We start from the raw sequence: 15,930 nt of genomic DNA on the forward strand, positions 1-15,930 counted from the left end.
CTATTGAGGTGTCTTGTGTATGATAGGGTCCATGCGCGGGGACTCGGGGCCACATGTGGCCCTGCTTGACCAGACGGTGAGATCCCAGGTTCCTAACACATGCGACAGGCTTTGGGATCTTAGAGGGCCGGGGCCAGAGAGAGGCCTGGGAGTTTATGCCAATGGTGTTGGACCTTCTTTTCTGGAGTCTCTTCTGGAATGTGTCATGGTCTTTGAGAAAGTTGTGTGTGAGTCTGGAAAGTTAGGCACAGATCACAGCTCTTTGGAGACCCTCAATCTGTGAAGATAGATACTCGTGAGGAACTTTCCAGATCTCTTAGTGTATTTTTTCTTAAACTCATGTTGGGCGAAATGTTAAGTGAGTCTACGTCTGCCAGGCTAGGAGATCATATGAAAAGTTTTGATCTGTTTTCTATTCCAGATGAAATTGTCCTGTGAATTAATTCCCCCCTCCCTTTCTCCTTGTTTTGTTAGCCAGGTGATTAACTCTTTTGTTTGAGAGTAGCTTGGAATGTTAGATGCACCCAGGCCTGAGGTAGAGTCCAATCTCTTGGTCAGAAGGAAATAGCTTTTCCTTCATGGGTCTCAACAGAGAACCCTGAGCACAGCTCCTGCAACATTCCTCCCTGCGAAAAGGTACCGTTCGATCATTTGGGAGATGGGCTAAAGTTGGAAAGAGATGTAACTTTTTTTTTTTTTTTAACCACGAAAATCTAGAGATCCAGTTCTACAGCTGCTCAGAAGGACTTGTATCTGGACTGGAGTTTGGTCCCACCCTCACATGTAGCCTCCAGGCAAGGGAGATTAGAAACTTGAGCTCCCTGCTGGCATTTGTGGCCAGTGAACCAGGATCATTACTGGAAGTGACTCTTTTGGTGGCCCTAGCCCTCGAGTGCCTAGCCAGTTTCTATGTCCTTTTCTTATCATCAGGAACACTGGTCTGTGAAGGATTGCTGGGTGAGGTGAATGCAGGTTACGTGTGTGCGTGTGTGTGTGTGTGTGTGTGTGTGTGTGTGTGTGTGTGAGAGGGGGTGTTGTAGGGGGCAGTTACTTTGTGATAGGACTGTTCCTAAGGATGTTTGTACCTTTCTGGTGTGGTTTAGGACTATGCTGTGATATTTGATGTACTGAGTAATCTTTGGGTTAAGGTCATGAGATCAGGGATTTTAGTGCTGGGAGCCCAGGTTACAGGGATGGCTGATGTTATCATTTCACATTTGGAGTGTCCTGTGTTTCAGGACTACCCTCAGTAACTGCACCTATGACTTGTGTCATCACACAGAGAGGGAGCATATGGTTCACACTTAGCTCCAAAAACCAGGTTCACTGGCACCTCTATCTGCGTGTCTGTTTTCATGGATTGCACATGTAGAATCAGCAGACAGAAACCAACAGCAAATAGAAAAAACTGGGAGGGAAGCCAGGTGTGGTGCTGCACACTTGTAGTCCCAGTACTCAGGAGGCTGAGGCAGAGGGATGATAGTTTGAGGCCAGCCTGGCCTGGAGCTCAGAGTTGCCTCCTGAGTTCTGGGATTAAAGGAGTGTGCCACCATCCCAGGGCCCAAAGAATCTCACAGTCCAGTCTAGTTGTCCACAGCAGTAGTGTAAAGCTGTGCTGTGTATTCTGTTCAGATCACTACATCTGGGCACACTTCTCTTCCCTGTGGCCTCTTGCATTCCCTTCCCATGCTCTGTGAGTTCTCAGCCACTGCTCAGGGGGGCGCTGATGGGAAATCTTAGAACTGTTGTACTGTCTAACTGGGGAAGGGAATTTGACAGCTGCATGGGGGTGATGTCAGAGCTGACAGGCCCTGCTTCTACAGTTGCCTGCTTCCAGCCTGCACTGCTGCATTCGTGGACTTCCTAGCTGGTGGGTCCTTACCTGCCTCTTGTCCTCTGAGCCATTTCCTTCTGGTTCCCCGTGTACTGATTTCTGCACATGAGGAAGACAAGGCGCTGGCCTGAGTTACCCCAGCAGGGCTGTATCACTTTCTGCATGTGACCTTTCATTTCCAGGCTGTGTTTTCCCTGTGTTCACTGAGGCTCAGCATCACTGTGTGAGTGAAGTGAAGACCCAGCCTACACATCAGCCTGTATTCGTGTGATACTGATTTAATCCCTCGTTCCAGACTCGCTATCATGGATTCTCTGCAGGAAGCAAATGGCACCTTTGCCTTAAACCTTTTGAAAATACTGGGAGAAGACAGCTCAAAAAATGTATTTTTCTCACCCATGAGCATCTCCTCGGCCCTGGCCATGGTCTGCATGGGGGCAAAGGGAGACACTGCAAGCCAGATGATTCAGGTAACCAGCACCATTTCCCAGCAGATTAATACCATGGACTGTCAGCTGAGCTGCTCCTCCACACTCCACATTGCCCTTGCAGATGACATAGGGGTGTGACTGGAGAGTTGATGGGGGAATGTGCTACCTGTGCTGGAACCCTAGCTGTAGCATCCTGATCCACTGGTGGGGACTGTGTATGTGAGGGTTAACTTGGGACAAAAATACCAAGGGCATGGCACCAAGGCTCCCATGACCTCCACTGTCTGCTGTCTGGACCCAATGGATCTCAACTCTCCTACAGATAAGGTCTCCAATTAGGATCTTGAAGTTCATTCCCAAATGGGGTCAGCCTTGGCTGGCAGAGAGGGATAGGACCACTGGGGTTCTTGTTGGGTACAGTGCTTTTTCTCTGCATAAGTATATGAACTACAGAGACAGGCTGCCCCAGAATAAGGTGGAGAGACAGTGAGGGATAAGGACAATGCACACTCCGTGAGGGACCATCAGCTGGGAACCGTGTAACAAGTTTTTACTACAGATGGGGTGGCTTAAGTAACAGAGTATTTTCTCATAGTTCCAGAGGCTGAATTCTAAAAATCAAGGAGCTGGAAATCTGGTTTTCTGTGGATTGTAAATGGCATCTTTGTCCTCTCTGGCTGTCTAGGTCATGGTCTTCTTTTCTTATAGGGACACAGGTCAGATGGGATTTAGCTTACTCTAATGACGTCCTTTTAACTTCTTTGTGCCTATAAAGGCTTAGCTCCAAATATGGTCACATTCTGAGGAACTGGATGCCAGATGTCAATATGCCAATTTGGGGTCCACATTCAGCACATGGGAAAAAACACATTGCAGTCTCTGAACTAGCAATTCTGAACCACAGCAAAGTGTGTATGCCCAGTTTCCTGAATGCCAAGGTTGGGGGTATCTTGATTCACTCCCACACTTGTGTTTGAAGAGAGTCTTTCCTAATTCATGACCACCTTGAGCCACAACTTTGCGTTCTGGGTTAGTTCCTCGAAGCACCCTTCTGTTTTTACAAGACAAATGTGTTTGTTTCTTCCTTAGCCTGCCTCCTTATTGGAGAGAGTTAGGACCTAAAGTTTTGCTTGCAGTTTAAACTCTCTGTCTCTGTCTCTGTTACCCCCCCCGCCCCCCCCCCCGTCTCTCTCTTTTAGTTCTAAGCTGTTACAACTACTGATAGGCAGTTCATCTGTTTCCTATGGGAGCAGCTGAAGTCTTTTGTGTACCTTTTTCAGAGTCTTGGAAGGCCTATGGAATTGTATCTGAGGTCTGGCATCTAGGTGTTCACTGTTGGCTGGGGTCTTACATCTCTTTCAAGCAGCTTTATGTGGTGGCAGTTACTCCAGGATTTTTATGTGGCCTTCTGGAGGATGGCTTGGATTTCCTTCCATGATGTCTGGGAACAAATGTGGCACCTGCCAGGCCTTTTAAAGCCCAGGCTGGAACAGGGTCACTCTCCTCCATTCTGTTGGGCAGACAGTGCTGGAGCCATCCAGACCCAAGTGCAGGGAAGAGACAGCATGGTCTGAGGTCAGAACTGGCTGCACTGGAGTCGTGGCAGGTCTGCTTGGCAGCCATGCTTGAGGCCAGAGCACAATTAGTGAATGTGAAGAGCTGGACTTGTGAAGGGCCATTTCTGCTCGGTGCTGACAGGGAACAGGGCAGGGCCCTAGAGAGGGAGCAGTCAAGGTACTTTCGTCTTTAACTAGGTGGCTCTTTGAGTGGCAGCAGGGATGTATAAGATTTTGAGAATGAGTTTAGTGTTGCCTCATTTCGTATAGTTGGGCTTGCCGAAGTTGTGTTTTAATGTTTTGATTTCAGGCGCTTTCTTTGGATAAATGCAGCAGCAGTGAAGGTGGAGATGTCCACCAGGGCTTCCAGTCACTTCTCAGCGAAGTGAACAAGCCTGGAACACAGTACTTGCTCAAAACAGCCAACAGGCTCTTCGGGGAAAAGACTTCTGCTGTCCTTGCAGTAAGTGTCATGTGGTTCTCAGAGACGGTAGGCTGGAGTTATCTTCTAGCTATCACACAGACTTATACACACTGACATACACTCCTGCAACACATGTGCACATATCCAAATGAAATGTACATTTATTTGCCACACACACATAAACATACAAATAAAAAATAAGAGATAGTTCTTTCAAAAAGGAGTTAAATATGCAGTCCTGAGCTGTTTGATAGCATATTGATATATAAATGTATAATATATTTTTAAAGTATATAAATATAATATATAACATACATTATATAAATATACAACATATAATATATGTATTATACTGTTTATATATTATGTAATAAATATATATATTCCATATACACTCAGTATAGTGGGAGTTTCAGCCCATTTACACCATATTGAGTTTTCTGTTGTAACAAGGCAGATGTGGGTGGTCATTAAAGTCATTGTCATTTTACAGAATATATCAGCAAATGGCTTGAACTTTGGTTTGTCTTGTGGTGCTGGTGATCAGTTCCTTTAAGGCCTTATGCATGCCAGGCTGGTCCTCCACTTCTGTGCTGCACCACCAAACCCCACTCCAGCATGGACTGTATTTTTGTGAACTGCTCACTCCCAGAAACTGAGCTGCCTGAGATGGTGACCATGGACACATAGCTTTTCAAATTCCACATCATGAAGTAAAATAAATTAAAATGAAATACTCAGTTTTTAGCTTCCATGGCCATTCCCTGGTGTTCTGGGGCTGTGGGTGATGCCATTTTGAATGGTGCACATTTGTATTTCTGTCAGCATGGAAAACTGTGGTAGAAGGTCCATCCTGTGCAGTGCAGAGGTGTCATAGCCCTTGTGGGGTTAAGCCTCACTCTGCCCTTGTGGTGGCCTACTAGAGTGACAGCAGTATAGTACTGCATCTTGGGGGGGGGGATTTCCTCATTGTCTCCCGAGCCTCAGCTACTACTTCAAGGTTTCAACTGTTTATGACTTTTTTTTTTTTTTTTTTTTTTTTACTGACACTCAGTCCACCATCCCACTTTGTTCATAAACTAAGATTAAAGAGAGCTGGAAATGAGAAGTTGGTGTATTGGTTACTTTCTATTGCGGGGACAAAACACCATGGCCAAGGTAATTTGTAAAAGAAATCGGGCTTATGGTTTCAGGAGGTTAGAGTGGATTGTCATCATGGCAGGGAGCTTGGCAGCAGCCAGGCAGGCATGGTGCTGGAGCAGCTGAGAGCGCAGCTCTCAAAACTGCCAGTAGGAAGCAGAGAGAGCACCCTGGGAATGGAGCTAGTCTTCTTGTCTATTTGTTTGTGTGTTTTGAGACAGGGTTTGTCTGTGTAGCCCTGGCTGTCCTGGAACCTCAAAGCCTGATCCCAGTGACACACCTCCTCCAACAAGGTCACATCTTCTCATTTTTCCCAAAGATTTTCACCCACTGAGGGATTAGTGTTCAAATATATGAGCCTATGGGGGTTATTCTCATTCTAACTACCACAGTTGGGTTTTAAGTTATTTCCTTATATTTATTTGTAAATTACCATTCATTTTGATTTTCTGCTTTTGTGCATCGAGGAAGGAGGCTGTTGGTGCTAATCACTTCCATGGCTGTGTAGTTATGTTGCTCTGTCTCAGTCTTTTAAAGATTCCTGCCGCAAGTTCTACGGAGCTGAGATGGAAGAGCTGGACTTTCAGGGAGATACAGAGCAGTCCCGACAGCACATCAACACCTGGGTGGCCAAAAAGACAGAAGGTGAACACAGAGTCCATCTGTTCTGTTTGTTTGTTTTCAGAGCTGGGGTTTGAATCCAGGGCCTGAACATACTGAGCAGGACCTGCTCTGCCACTGAGGCCTTATTGACCAATTTAGTGTACAGTAAACATTCTATCTATCTATCTATCTATCTATCTATCTATCTATCTATCTATCTATCTACCTATCTATCTATCAATCAATCATCTAGTGTGTGTGTGTGTGTGTGTGTGTGTGTGTGTGTGTGTGTGTGTGTGTGTAGGTTAGAGGACAGCCTACAGGAGTGCTTCTCTCCTTCCACCCTGTAGGTTTCAGGGATTCTGCTCAGGTCTTCGGAGTTGATGGCAAGCACCTTCACCTGCCAAGCCACTTCTCTTGCCCAAATGTGCTTTCAGTAGTTTGTCTCCTTAGTCCCTTCACTAAGGCATCAGCTATAAACAGTGGAGCAGTGGGAAGCAAGAGGTGAGCCACTGTCAGAAGCACCTTGGGTTCGTCATGCATTTGAGTTTGGATGAAGTTTTGGCTGTTACATGTTCAGAAAGCTTTGACTGTTCAAGTTTTGCCGCTGACCCCACATTCAGTGTCAATAAGCTTATAATCCAGAGTTTAAGAAGCTTTCCTCCAAGTATTTACCAATTTTACAAATCTGCTTCTTAAATATTGTCAGGGTCTGACACCTTGCCTAGCCCTTCCCGGCTCTTAGCATTGTACCTTTAATACATCTCTTCCAGAGCCACCCAGCCTCCTGGCCTTGCTTCTCTGCCTCCTCCCCTTCTTACCCTCCCCTTTTAGGTTATTATTATTGTTGTTGTTGTTGTTACTTTTACAAGCAAAGTGTAGAAGGCTTCTGCTGCAGCTCCTCCCTGTCTGGTATTGTCTGGTGTTCTACAGTTTTCCTGCATCATTTCAAGTGCTTGGCCCCACCCCCATTTTAACCTGTGGCTGTAGCCTGTGCTTTATACTTGTAAGGCACATTTTATAACTGCTCTTCTACTTACTTAAATTTAATTTTTAAATGGATACATAGGATTATGTGTGCTTGTGGTGCCTCTGCGTGATTTTTAATACACGTGTACTCTGTAATGTTAAGATCAGGATAAATATATTTGTTGTTTCATATATATATATATATATTATATATATATATATATAATTTTTTTTATCTATGTGAGTGTATGTCTGTGTGAATGTATGCCACATGTGTGTGTGTGTGTGTGTGTGTGTGTGTGTGTGTGTGTGTGTGTGCCTGTTGAGGCCAGAAGAGGGTGCTGGATTACCTGGAGCTGGAGTTACAGGTGTTTGTGAACTATCCATTGTAGATACTGACAACCAAATTCGTTACTGCTGAGCCATCTCTTTAGGCCCTCCTTCACATGTTTTTAAAATAGGAACTTATAACCATTCTGTCTTAGAACAGCCTACTGAACTATTTAAGCTGTAGACATCAATCATCACTTTCAGGCTGTACCTGTTGACCTGTTAGCATCTACTATGTTCATTCAAAGAGTTAAGTTTTTCTTCCCAGAATATTTTCCTGTGTTTTACTTCAGCCAATTCTTTTAGTTAACTGGCTTATTAATTATTCCTTTCAGATAAAATTAAAGAGATGCTGGATGATTACATGGTGAAACCAAGCACCATGCTGGTCCTTGTGAATGCCATCTACTTCAAAGGAAACTGGGAGAAGCAGTTTAACAAAGAGGACACCAGGGAGATGCCTTTCAAAGTCACCAAGGTAAACACAGTGCTGTAGCAGAGGAGACTCCTGGGTAAGGTCCCCTGTTCACACTGGCTTCTGAAACACAAGGAGGCTGCTTCTACTAGTCTACAACTGCTTCACATAGCCCGTGCCTCTCATGTCTCTGGGCAGCTCAGCAGCCAGGACTGCTCTCTCAGCTTAGAGGCCTTTCTCTTCCCTTTCCTTTTGCATGTTGCCAATGGTGGCTGCAGTCTGTATGGGTTCAGGCCTGGCCCTGCTTCTCTCACTGACAGCTGTTGAAGTCAGACATGATGGCAGAGCTCTGCAGTGTACTTTAAACAGTCTGCCATATAACTTTGGAGATATGGAAGTCTAAACTCCAGCTGTGGTGTCTGAGGCTCTTTGTGGTCCTGAATGCAGCCCATTCTCATGATTCCCCTCAGTGGTGCACATTCCTTTCTTTTCAGTGCATCTTCCTAGAAGCATTGTCCTATGTCTTCTCCCTCTTTCAAGAGGACCACAACTCCAGCTGGTTGCCACAAAACAATACAGTGGGAAAAGAACCTTTCTCACCCTGCTGGAGAAAGAGCAGAGGGCTGACAGCTGTCTACTGGGTTCCTGGCTTATGGCCAGTGCTCAGTAAACACTGAAGCAGTGTGTGAAATTTGTCTTGGTTTGATAGGCTAAGCACAGATTTTTGCTTATAGACAAGCACACAAAGGATGTGTATGCAGGATAATACTTATTGATGGCCTATCATCTTTCTGTCATCAATTCACTTCATTCATATGTGGTTTTTGTTTAGTTTGGTTTGGTTTTTCTTCCACACATACTCCTAGGCCAAAAGACCAGATTAATTGTATGATATTCTGGACAGTAAACTAGCCCTTAGATCTCCCATGCAAATTGGATTTGAATCTTCAGTTTCTTCAGAAATGCCTTTTATTTCAAGCTTTGTTCTTGAATGACATTTTTTCTTCTGACAAAACTATTTTTGTCTTTGATATTAATTATTGACAAAATGTATGTTAGGACTTCCTTCAACTGCGAGAAACAGAGACCCCAGATCTCTGTAGTTGAACTCATGTAAGTTCATCACCTATTAGTAGGCAGATGTATGGAGCCTGTGGCTGGGATGGAGCTCTTGGGAACTGGCTTTCCTTTCCTGCTCTGCCATCCTTGACATGGGCTTATTCCCTCATGGTTACATGATGGCTTAGACTCTGACTTTACAGTCCAGGGGAAGGACAGAGATGGGGAGCTAATAGCCTCTCCCTCTGAGCCCTCTCCTGGATATTGTATAAATGGAACTGTTTAATGTTGCTTCTGCTAAGTGCAGGGCTGTGAAGTCATCTGTCTTATTTTCTTGTCTTATCAGTAGAGAAAGACTGGGTTGTGCCTGCTGGCTGTGAGTGTTACTGAAATCTGAGGAGTACATGTTACAGTGCCTCCAAAGACACAGAATTTGAAATGATCTGGGCTTTCATTTTATTTTATTCCATATGAATGGAATGCAACTTACAGACACAAATAGTGAATCATTAATTTGCTAAGATTGGGTCTTTTCATATTGCATAATTAGAGGCTTTGGATCTTGGAGGTATGTGGGGAGAAACTGTCCAAGGCAGAGGTTAGCACCCTGTATACCAAATTCATCCCAGACCAGTTTTCCTAGACAGAGTTTTATGTTACACATTTACCCTTATTCATTTACTAATGACTAGTTGTGACAGAAAGTGTGTGACCCACAGAACCAAGCAAGAGTGCATAAATCATGGTCGATTATGGGTAAAGTATGCCGGTCTGGGGTCAAGGACATGAATGAGGAGAAGGATAGCAAGCTACCTGGATCATGGCTAGTTCAAGGAGCCATGATACACTGATCACAGAACAGGACTACAGAAATGTGTTTCAATCACTTAGAATGGTGTGCTGTACCAGAGAAGCGGGACTGCAAAGGGTCTTCGGTTGTGTCTATCACAAGAAATTCCGTAGATTTTACAGTAGCTTCTAGATTTAAACTATAGAGGGACTGTAGCTGGAAGTTTTTCTGTGTCCTGCCCAGTCCATAGCCGCTCAGTCCCCAATAAACACACAGAGGCTTATAATAATTATGAACTATTTGGTCATGACTAAATCTTATTACTGACTAGCTCTTACAGTTAAACTAACCCATAATTCTTGTATTTGTGTAGCTACATGGCTTGGTATCTTTTTGCAATTCTGCTTTGATATCTTGTTTCCTCTTTCTAGCTGGTGACTCCTGATTCAGCCTTCCTCTTCCCAGAATTCTCCTTGTCTGCTCACCCCACCTATACTTCCTGCCAGGATACTGGCCAATCAGTGTTTTATTTATCAACCAATTAGAGCAATACATATTCACATCATACAGAACAACATCCCACAATGCTTCCCCTTTTCTGTCTAATCAAAAAGGAAGATTTTAACTTTAACATAGTAAAATTACAAATAACAAAACAGTTATCAAGCAAGAATTACAATTATAATATGTAGTCTATTTATATTTGGCAAATTCAAAGAAAATATTCTATCATCTATCCTATATTTGTGAGTCTAAAGTTTCATATCTACCTTATCTCTTATCATAACCAAGGAAAACCATAATTATAAATGTCTAGTCTTCAACTATATCAAAGACCTCAGAAGGATATATTACCTAAGTAAACAGAAAGAGCATTGTAAGCAACTTCCAAAACTCTGGAAACAACAGAGACAGCTGCCTGCCTGGACAGTCATCCAAAGTTCCTCTGTAGCATTGGGGCATCCATCTTCAACCCATAGGCTTAGTCTCTCCATCATTTTTCTCTGTGTCCTGTAGAATGTCTGGCAGTTCTTCTGCAAAGCAGGAACCTGAAGGACCATTTTGCTTTGCAATGTTCAGTGGTCACCTTCTTATGGGTCCTGCATGTCCAGTCAATACAACATTTTGTCAAGCAGTCCAGGCAAGAACAGTTTCTTGCCCAAATGGCTATTTTTGCCAAGAAGAAGATAAACTCCATATAGAGTGTCTTTGATGCCCATCTTTCTCTTTGAAGTAAATGAGTGCTTCCAGGAGCAGATGTGTCTCATTGTCCAGAAAGTCAATGTTCTTAAAACATTTTAAATGCCATATTCTGTAGGTCTTTGAAGTGTTTGAAGATTACCTCCTATATTGAAATATATGAAATATATGGAAATTACACAGAGAATCTGGGTTATATTGTCTTTGGGATTTTTAACTACAAAAGAAATTTGATTGTAAAAGCTGCTGAGTTAAATCAATATATATATTTTTAAAGGTATCTTGACTTCAAAATTTGGATCTAAGGATATGTTGCTTTGGAAAGGAGGCTCTGCTTTTGTTTCTACAGGAAACAAGAGGCTATGGATTTGTTCCAGGTTAAAATGGATAAATTTCATCAAGCCAGATATTGACTATGACCAATAACAGTTTGTAACCAACAACCTAAACAAAGACAAACATCCATAATCCATTTTTTTTTGGAATGTGGGTGTAGTTTTCTCATCTATTTCCAGCTGATAAAGGGTGCTATATTCTTATGGGGATCCTGAGAATAATGGTCAAATGTATGTGTACCTAGAAAACTTAAATAACATGACTATAAGTTTGATTATCATGGAGACTAATTATTAATCTATATTTCTCAATTATCCATTACAATTTAAATGAGTTACATAAACATAATACCTTAAACAGGAGTAGAAATATACATACAGTATAACAAAATTAACTTTAAATTTGTATCAATAAACTAAAATCTATACCAGTGCAAAACATTTTAAACAAGTTGCTCTTTAAAAGTAGGTTCAACCATCCACCCTTTTATCCTATCATATCTATATCCTGTATTTCCATATCATATCCTCCTTTCTTCTTTTAGAAAGATATTGACTATGACCAATAACAGTTTGTAACCAACAACCTAAACAAAGACAAACATCCATAATCCATTTTTTTTTGGAATGTGGGTGTAGTTTTCTCATCTATTTCCAGCTGATAAAGGGTGCTATATTCTTATGGGGATCCTGAGAATAATGGTCAAGTCCTGGGAAGACTGGCTATAACCTTTGTTGATAGGTACCATCTGTTAAGGTTCAGGTCTGGCTTGATGAAATTTATCCATTTTAACCTGGAACAAATCCATAGCCTCTTGTTTCCTGTAGAAACAAAAGCAGAGCCTCCTTTCCAAAGCAACATATCCTTAGATCCAAATTTTGAAGTCAAGATACCTTTAAAAATATATATATTGATTTAACTCAGCAGCTTTTACAATCAAATTTCTTTTGTAGTTAAAAATCCCAAAGACAATATAATCCAGATTCTCTGTGTAATTTCCATCTTTAAGTGGCTTATTTTTTATATTTTTACTGTCTCTTTAAAGACTTTATTTTTTAAAACTTTCTATTTCTTTAATATAACTGTCTATATTCATTTTTATCTCTTTCAAGTCTATGTACATTTTTATACACATTGTAAACAATTTAGAGTTTTATTTCATCTGAATCTGATTATTGTGAATCTATAATCTTTCTCCGATCAGGGGAGATTTTAAATTGTTAAACTGCGTGGCTAGTAAAAAAAGTGGCAGCCTTGGCTGCTGACTCCATCCACCTCAGCTTCCCAATATGGCAGTGGTATGTTTACAGCCAGCCCTGGATGTCATGCTGTCTCCTGACTCTGGGAGGCAGTGGGTCTATGCTTCCCTCCAGCAATGTGTAGCCCCAAACTTTTTCTTTCTCTCCTTTTTTTTTTTTTTTTTTTGGTCTGTACTAGCAAAAGCTAAATCCACCACACAGTGCACTGTATGGCTTCGTGAAACCTCTGTATAACTCGGCAGGAATCCACCATGCTGTAGTTCAAGCCTACATGCCGTGAACCCACCATACTGTAGCTGAAATCCACACACCATGGCATCTCTGTACCTTGGCATCTCTATATCTCAGCCCACATGAGGCATGAAGTAGAAAGCTATTTTTTTTTGACTCCATTATTATGTGTTTAGAAGCTCTTTTTAAACTCTCTTAAGCCTTATGGAAATTTGAGAGCCCCATGTTGGTACGCCAAATGTAGCTGAAAATTTTCCCGTGTCTCACCCAGTCCTCAGCTGCTCAGATCCCAATAAACACAGAGGCTTATATTATGAACTGTATGGCCATGGCTCAGGCTTATTACTGACTAGCTCTTACACTTAAACTAATGCATCATTCTTATCCATGTTTAGCCACGTGGCTTGGTACCTTTTCACAAGTCTGCCTTGACATCTTGCTTCCTCTGTCGGGCTGGCAAGTCCTGAATAAGCCTTCCTCTTCCCAGAATTCTTCTCGTCTGCTCACCCCACCTATACTTCCTGCCTGGCTACTGGCCAATCAGTGTTTTATTTATCAACCAACTAGAGAAACACATATTCACAGCATACAGAATGATATCCCACAGCAAGGGATCAGAAACTGAGAAAGATTGTTGAATAGGATGTGTTTCCTGGCACATCCTATTCCCTGACACTGTGTTGGCAACAACTACAATTTTTTTCTGGTAAGGTGTTCATCTTGCCCAGCACTCAGTGTGGCTGCTCATTAATTTGCTACTCATGTAATCAGCAGATGTTGCTTGACAGCCTACTGTGCACCAGGCCTTAACTGGCTGTGTGTACCTGTCCCCATGAGGCTAAGTTTTCCTGGAGAAGAAACTTTGATGTAAGCATAGGTAAGAACACAGGAGTTGGTGGAAGGGCTCTAAACATAAAAAGGAGGTGGCAGGATGCTATGTTGGGCTGTGGTTGAAGAAGAGCACTACAGAGGAAACCTTCACTGGGAAGACGGTATGCAAGCAGACCCCAGGACCTTAGGGGTATGGTCCAGGTTCTCAGGAGTTGTTCATGGATTAGAAGAGACATTAAGGTAGTTAACCACAAATCCAGAAGTAAGCCCATCACTAAAGTGGAGCAGGGTGAGAGCATGATAAGAGGTGAATAGGAGAGGAAGCAGGATGGGCTCTTGATGTGATTCCAGATAGGTTAGGGTTTTGCTCCTGCTAGAGTCACACCACACCAGGGTGTCCAGATAGAGTGATGTGGCCTGACTTGCATTGTGCTGGGACGTATGACTGCTGTGCTGAGGTCAGGGACAAGGCAGTCATTACAGTATTCTAGGGGTATGCTGATGGCAGTGGAGGTTAAGCAACAACTCAGGCTATGGTTATATTTCAAAGGAGGAGCCCGTATTATTTATTATTGAGCTAAGGGAGAATGTGAGAGACAGACAGGAGTCAAGGACACACAATGATTGTAGCAAGAGAAAGGGGATGGGATGGTTTTGGCAATGGGAAGGAGAGTATCACTGGCAATTAGGACAGGCAAAATTGTGTGTAGAGCAAACTTGCAAAGGAATATAAATTCAGAGGTGTGTCTGCAATTGGGGCTTTGTTTGTATCAAATGGAAGGAGTCAAATTGACCATAAAATGTATTATTCCAGAGTTCAGGGAGAAGCCCAGGATTTGGAAATTATGTTCAAAGTCATGAGACTAAATGAGTTCCCCCTTGATAAAGGCATTTTTGGCCCAGGACATCCCAGGTGTTTGGAGGTTGGGTCAGTCAGTTTTCTGACACAACAACTAATATGGAGATAATCAACATAGCAAGTTGATAATCCCTTTCTAGAGAACATCTCCATGATCTGAACACCTTCCTCTAGGCTCCACCTCTTAAAGATTCCTTCCCCTTCCAAAGCTCCACTCTGAGGACCAAGTCTTGAAAAATTGGCCTTTAGGGACATATAAAGTCTAAATTGGTCCAGAAGTTGAGAGGCTGAGAGAATGTTCTAGAAGTCTAACCAAGGAAATGCTCTCAGGGACAGTGACTGTCTTCCTCTGTTGAATTTGCCCAATTTGAGTTGTTTCAACTTAATATTTATCTATCCTTCACAGAATGAGGAGAAACCTGTGCAAATGATGTTTAAGAAGTTTACTGTTAACATGACTTATATTGAAGAGATATCCACCAAGATTCTGTTGCTTCCCTATGCTGTCAATGAGCTGAACATGATCATCATGCTTCCAGATGAGCATGTTGAACTGAGAACGGTAAGAAGCATGGGGCCTTGATGGAGCTGTGAGAGACAGTGTCATTTGGGTTTCTGCTGGGGCAGCTCTCCTAGGCTCCCATGATCATGTTTTTGTCTTCCACTCATTTGTGAGACTGGGGTAGAACTCAGGGTGAGTGACACCAAGCTGTACTTATCCCTATCAGGTACTATATTAACTTACAGCTGCACTTCCCCATGCAGTGTAGAACCTCCCCATCATCTCAAGTGTCCTGTGTGACAACACTGTCCTGAAGTCTTCAACTCTTTTCTAGGTGGAAAAGGAAATAACTTATGAGAAATTCATAGAGTGGACAAAGCTGGACAAGATGGATGAAAAAAAGGTGGAGGTTTTCCTCCCACGGTTTAAACTGGAGGAGAATTATGACATGAAGGAATTCCTGTGCAAGCTGGGCATGACTGATGCCTTTGAGGACAGGGCAGACTTTTCTGGAATATCTTCCAAGCCAGACTTGTTCCTGTCCAAGGTTGTGCACAAGTCCTTTGTGGAGGTCACTGAGGAGGGCACCGAGGCTGCTGCTGCTACAGCTGCCATCATGATGATGAGGTGCATGAGGTTCACCCCCCGCTTCTGTGCCGACCACCCCTTCCTTTTCTTCATTCAGCATGTTAAGACCAATGGCATTCTGTTCTGTGGCCGGTTCTCTTCTCCCTGAGAAAAGGATGCTCCTGTGTCTGCTTTGTATGCACTCTCCATGGTTTGCCTGTGACCCAAGTGATGTCATCAACAAATACAATGACAGTTTTGAAATAAAGGCTTTATGGCACCTCACCTTCAGAACTGTGTGCCTATCTCATTGGAGGGCTTTTTCTAGGATCTGAATTTGCACTTCGTGGGTTTGTGGTGTAGCTGCCTACAGAATTCATCCCTGTTGGGAGGCCTAGTGGCTTCCTTCAGTCAGCTGTATATCCTTACTCAAGAGTGGGGTGTCTTTATTTCTTCTCCACTCAGCTGTATTGAAATCTCATCTCACTTTAGTGAGAGAATACATGCAGGACAGGTCTTTTGCGGAAGGGGCAATAAGGATAGCCTCAGACAGTCTCTGTAGGCAGCTCAGGTTCCAAACTGGGGAAAACAGAG

General features: G+C 43.0%; 1 protein-coding gene across 2 annotated transcripts; it reads left to right on the plus strand.

Moving 5' to 3' along the window:
* Positions 1–2,021: 2,021 nt before the first annotated feature.
* Positions 2,022–15,621, plus strand: LOC131910390 (serpin B6-like). Of its 2 annotated transcripts, none has more exons than XM_059262316.1 (6): positions 2,022–2,304; positions 4,132–4,284; positions 5,913–6,030; positions 7,623–7,765; positions 14,674–14,829; positions 15,104–15,621. In XM_059262316.1, the coding sequence occupies exons 1-6, from the start codon at positions 2,140–2,142 to the stop codon at positions 15,503–15,505; spliced, it is 1,137 nt and encodes a 378-aa protein (XP_059118299.1). In that variant the 5' UTR covers positions 2,022–2,139; the 3' UTR covers positions 15,506–15,621. The 2 variants fall into 2 exon arrangements, with proteins under 2 accessions (XP_059118299.1, XP_059118300.1); XM_059262317.1 differs by lacking the exon at positions 2,022–2,304 and adding an exon at positions 3,469–3,577.
* Positions 15,622–15,930: the final 309 nt, after the last annotated feature.

The sequence above is a fragment of the Peromyscus eremicus genome, chromosome 5, assembly GCF_949786415.1.
Source record: "Peromyscus eremicus chromosome 5, PerEre_H2_v1, whole genome shotgun sequence".
Lineage (NCBI taxonomy): Eukaryota > Metazoa > Chordata > Mammalia > Rodentia > Cricetidae > Peromyscus > Peromyscus eremicus.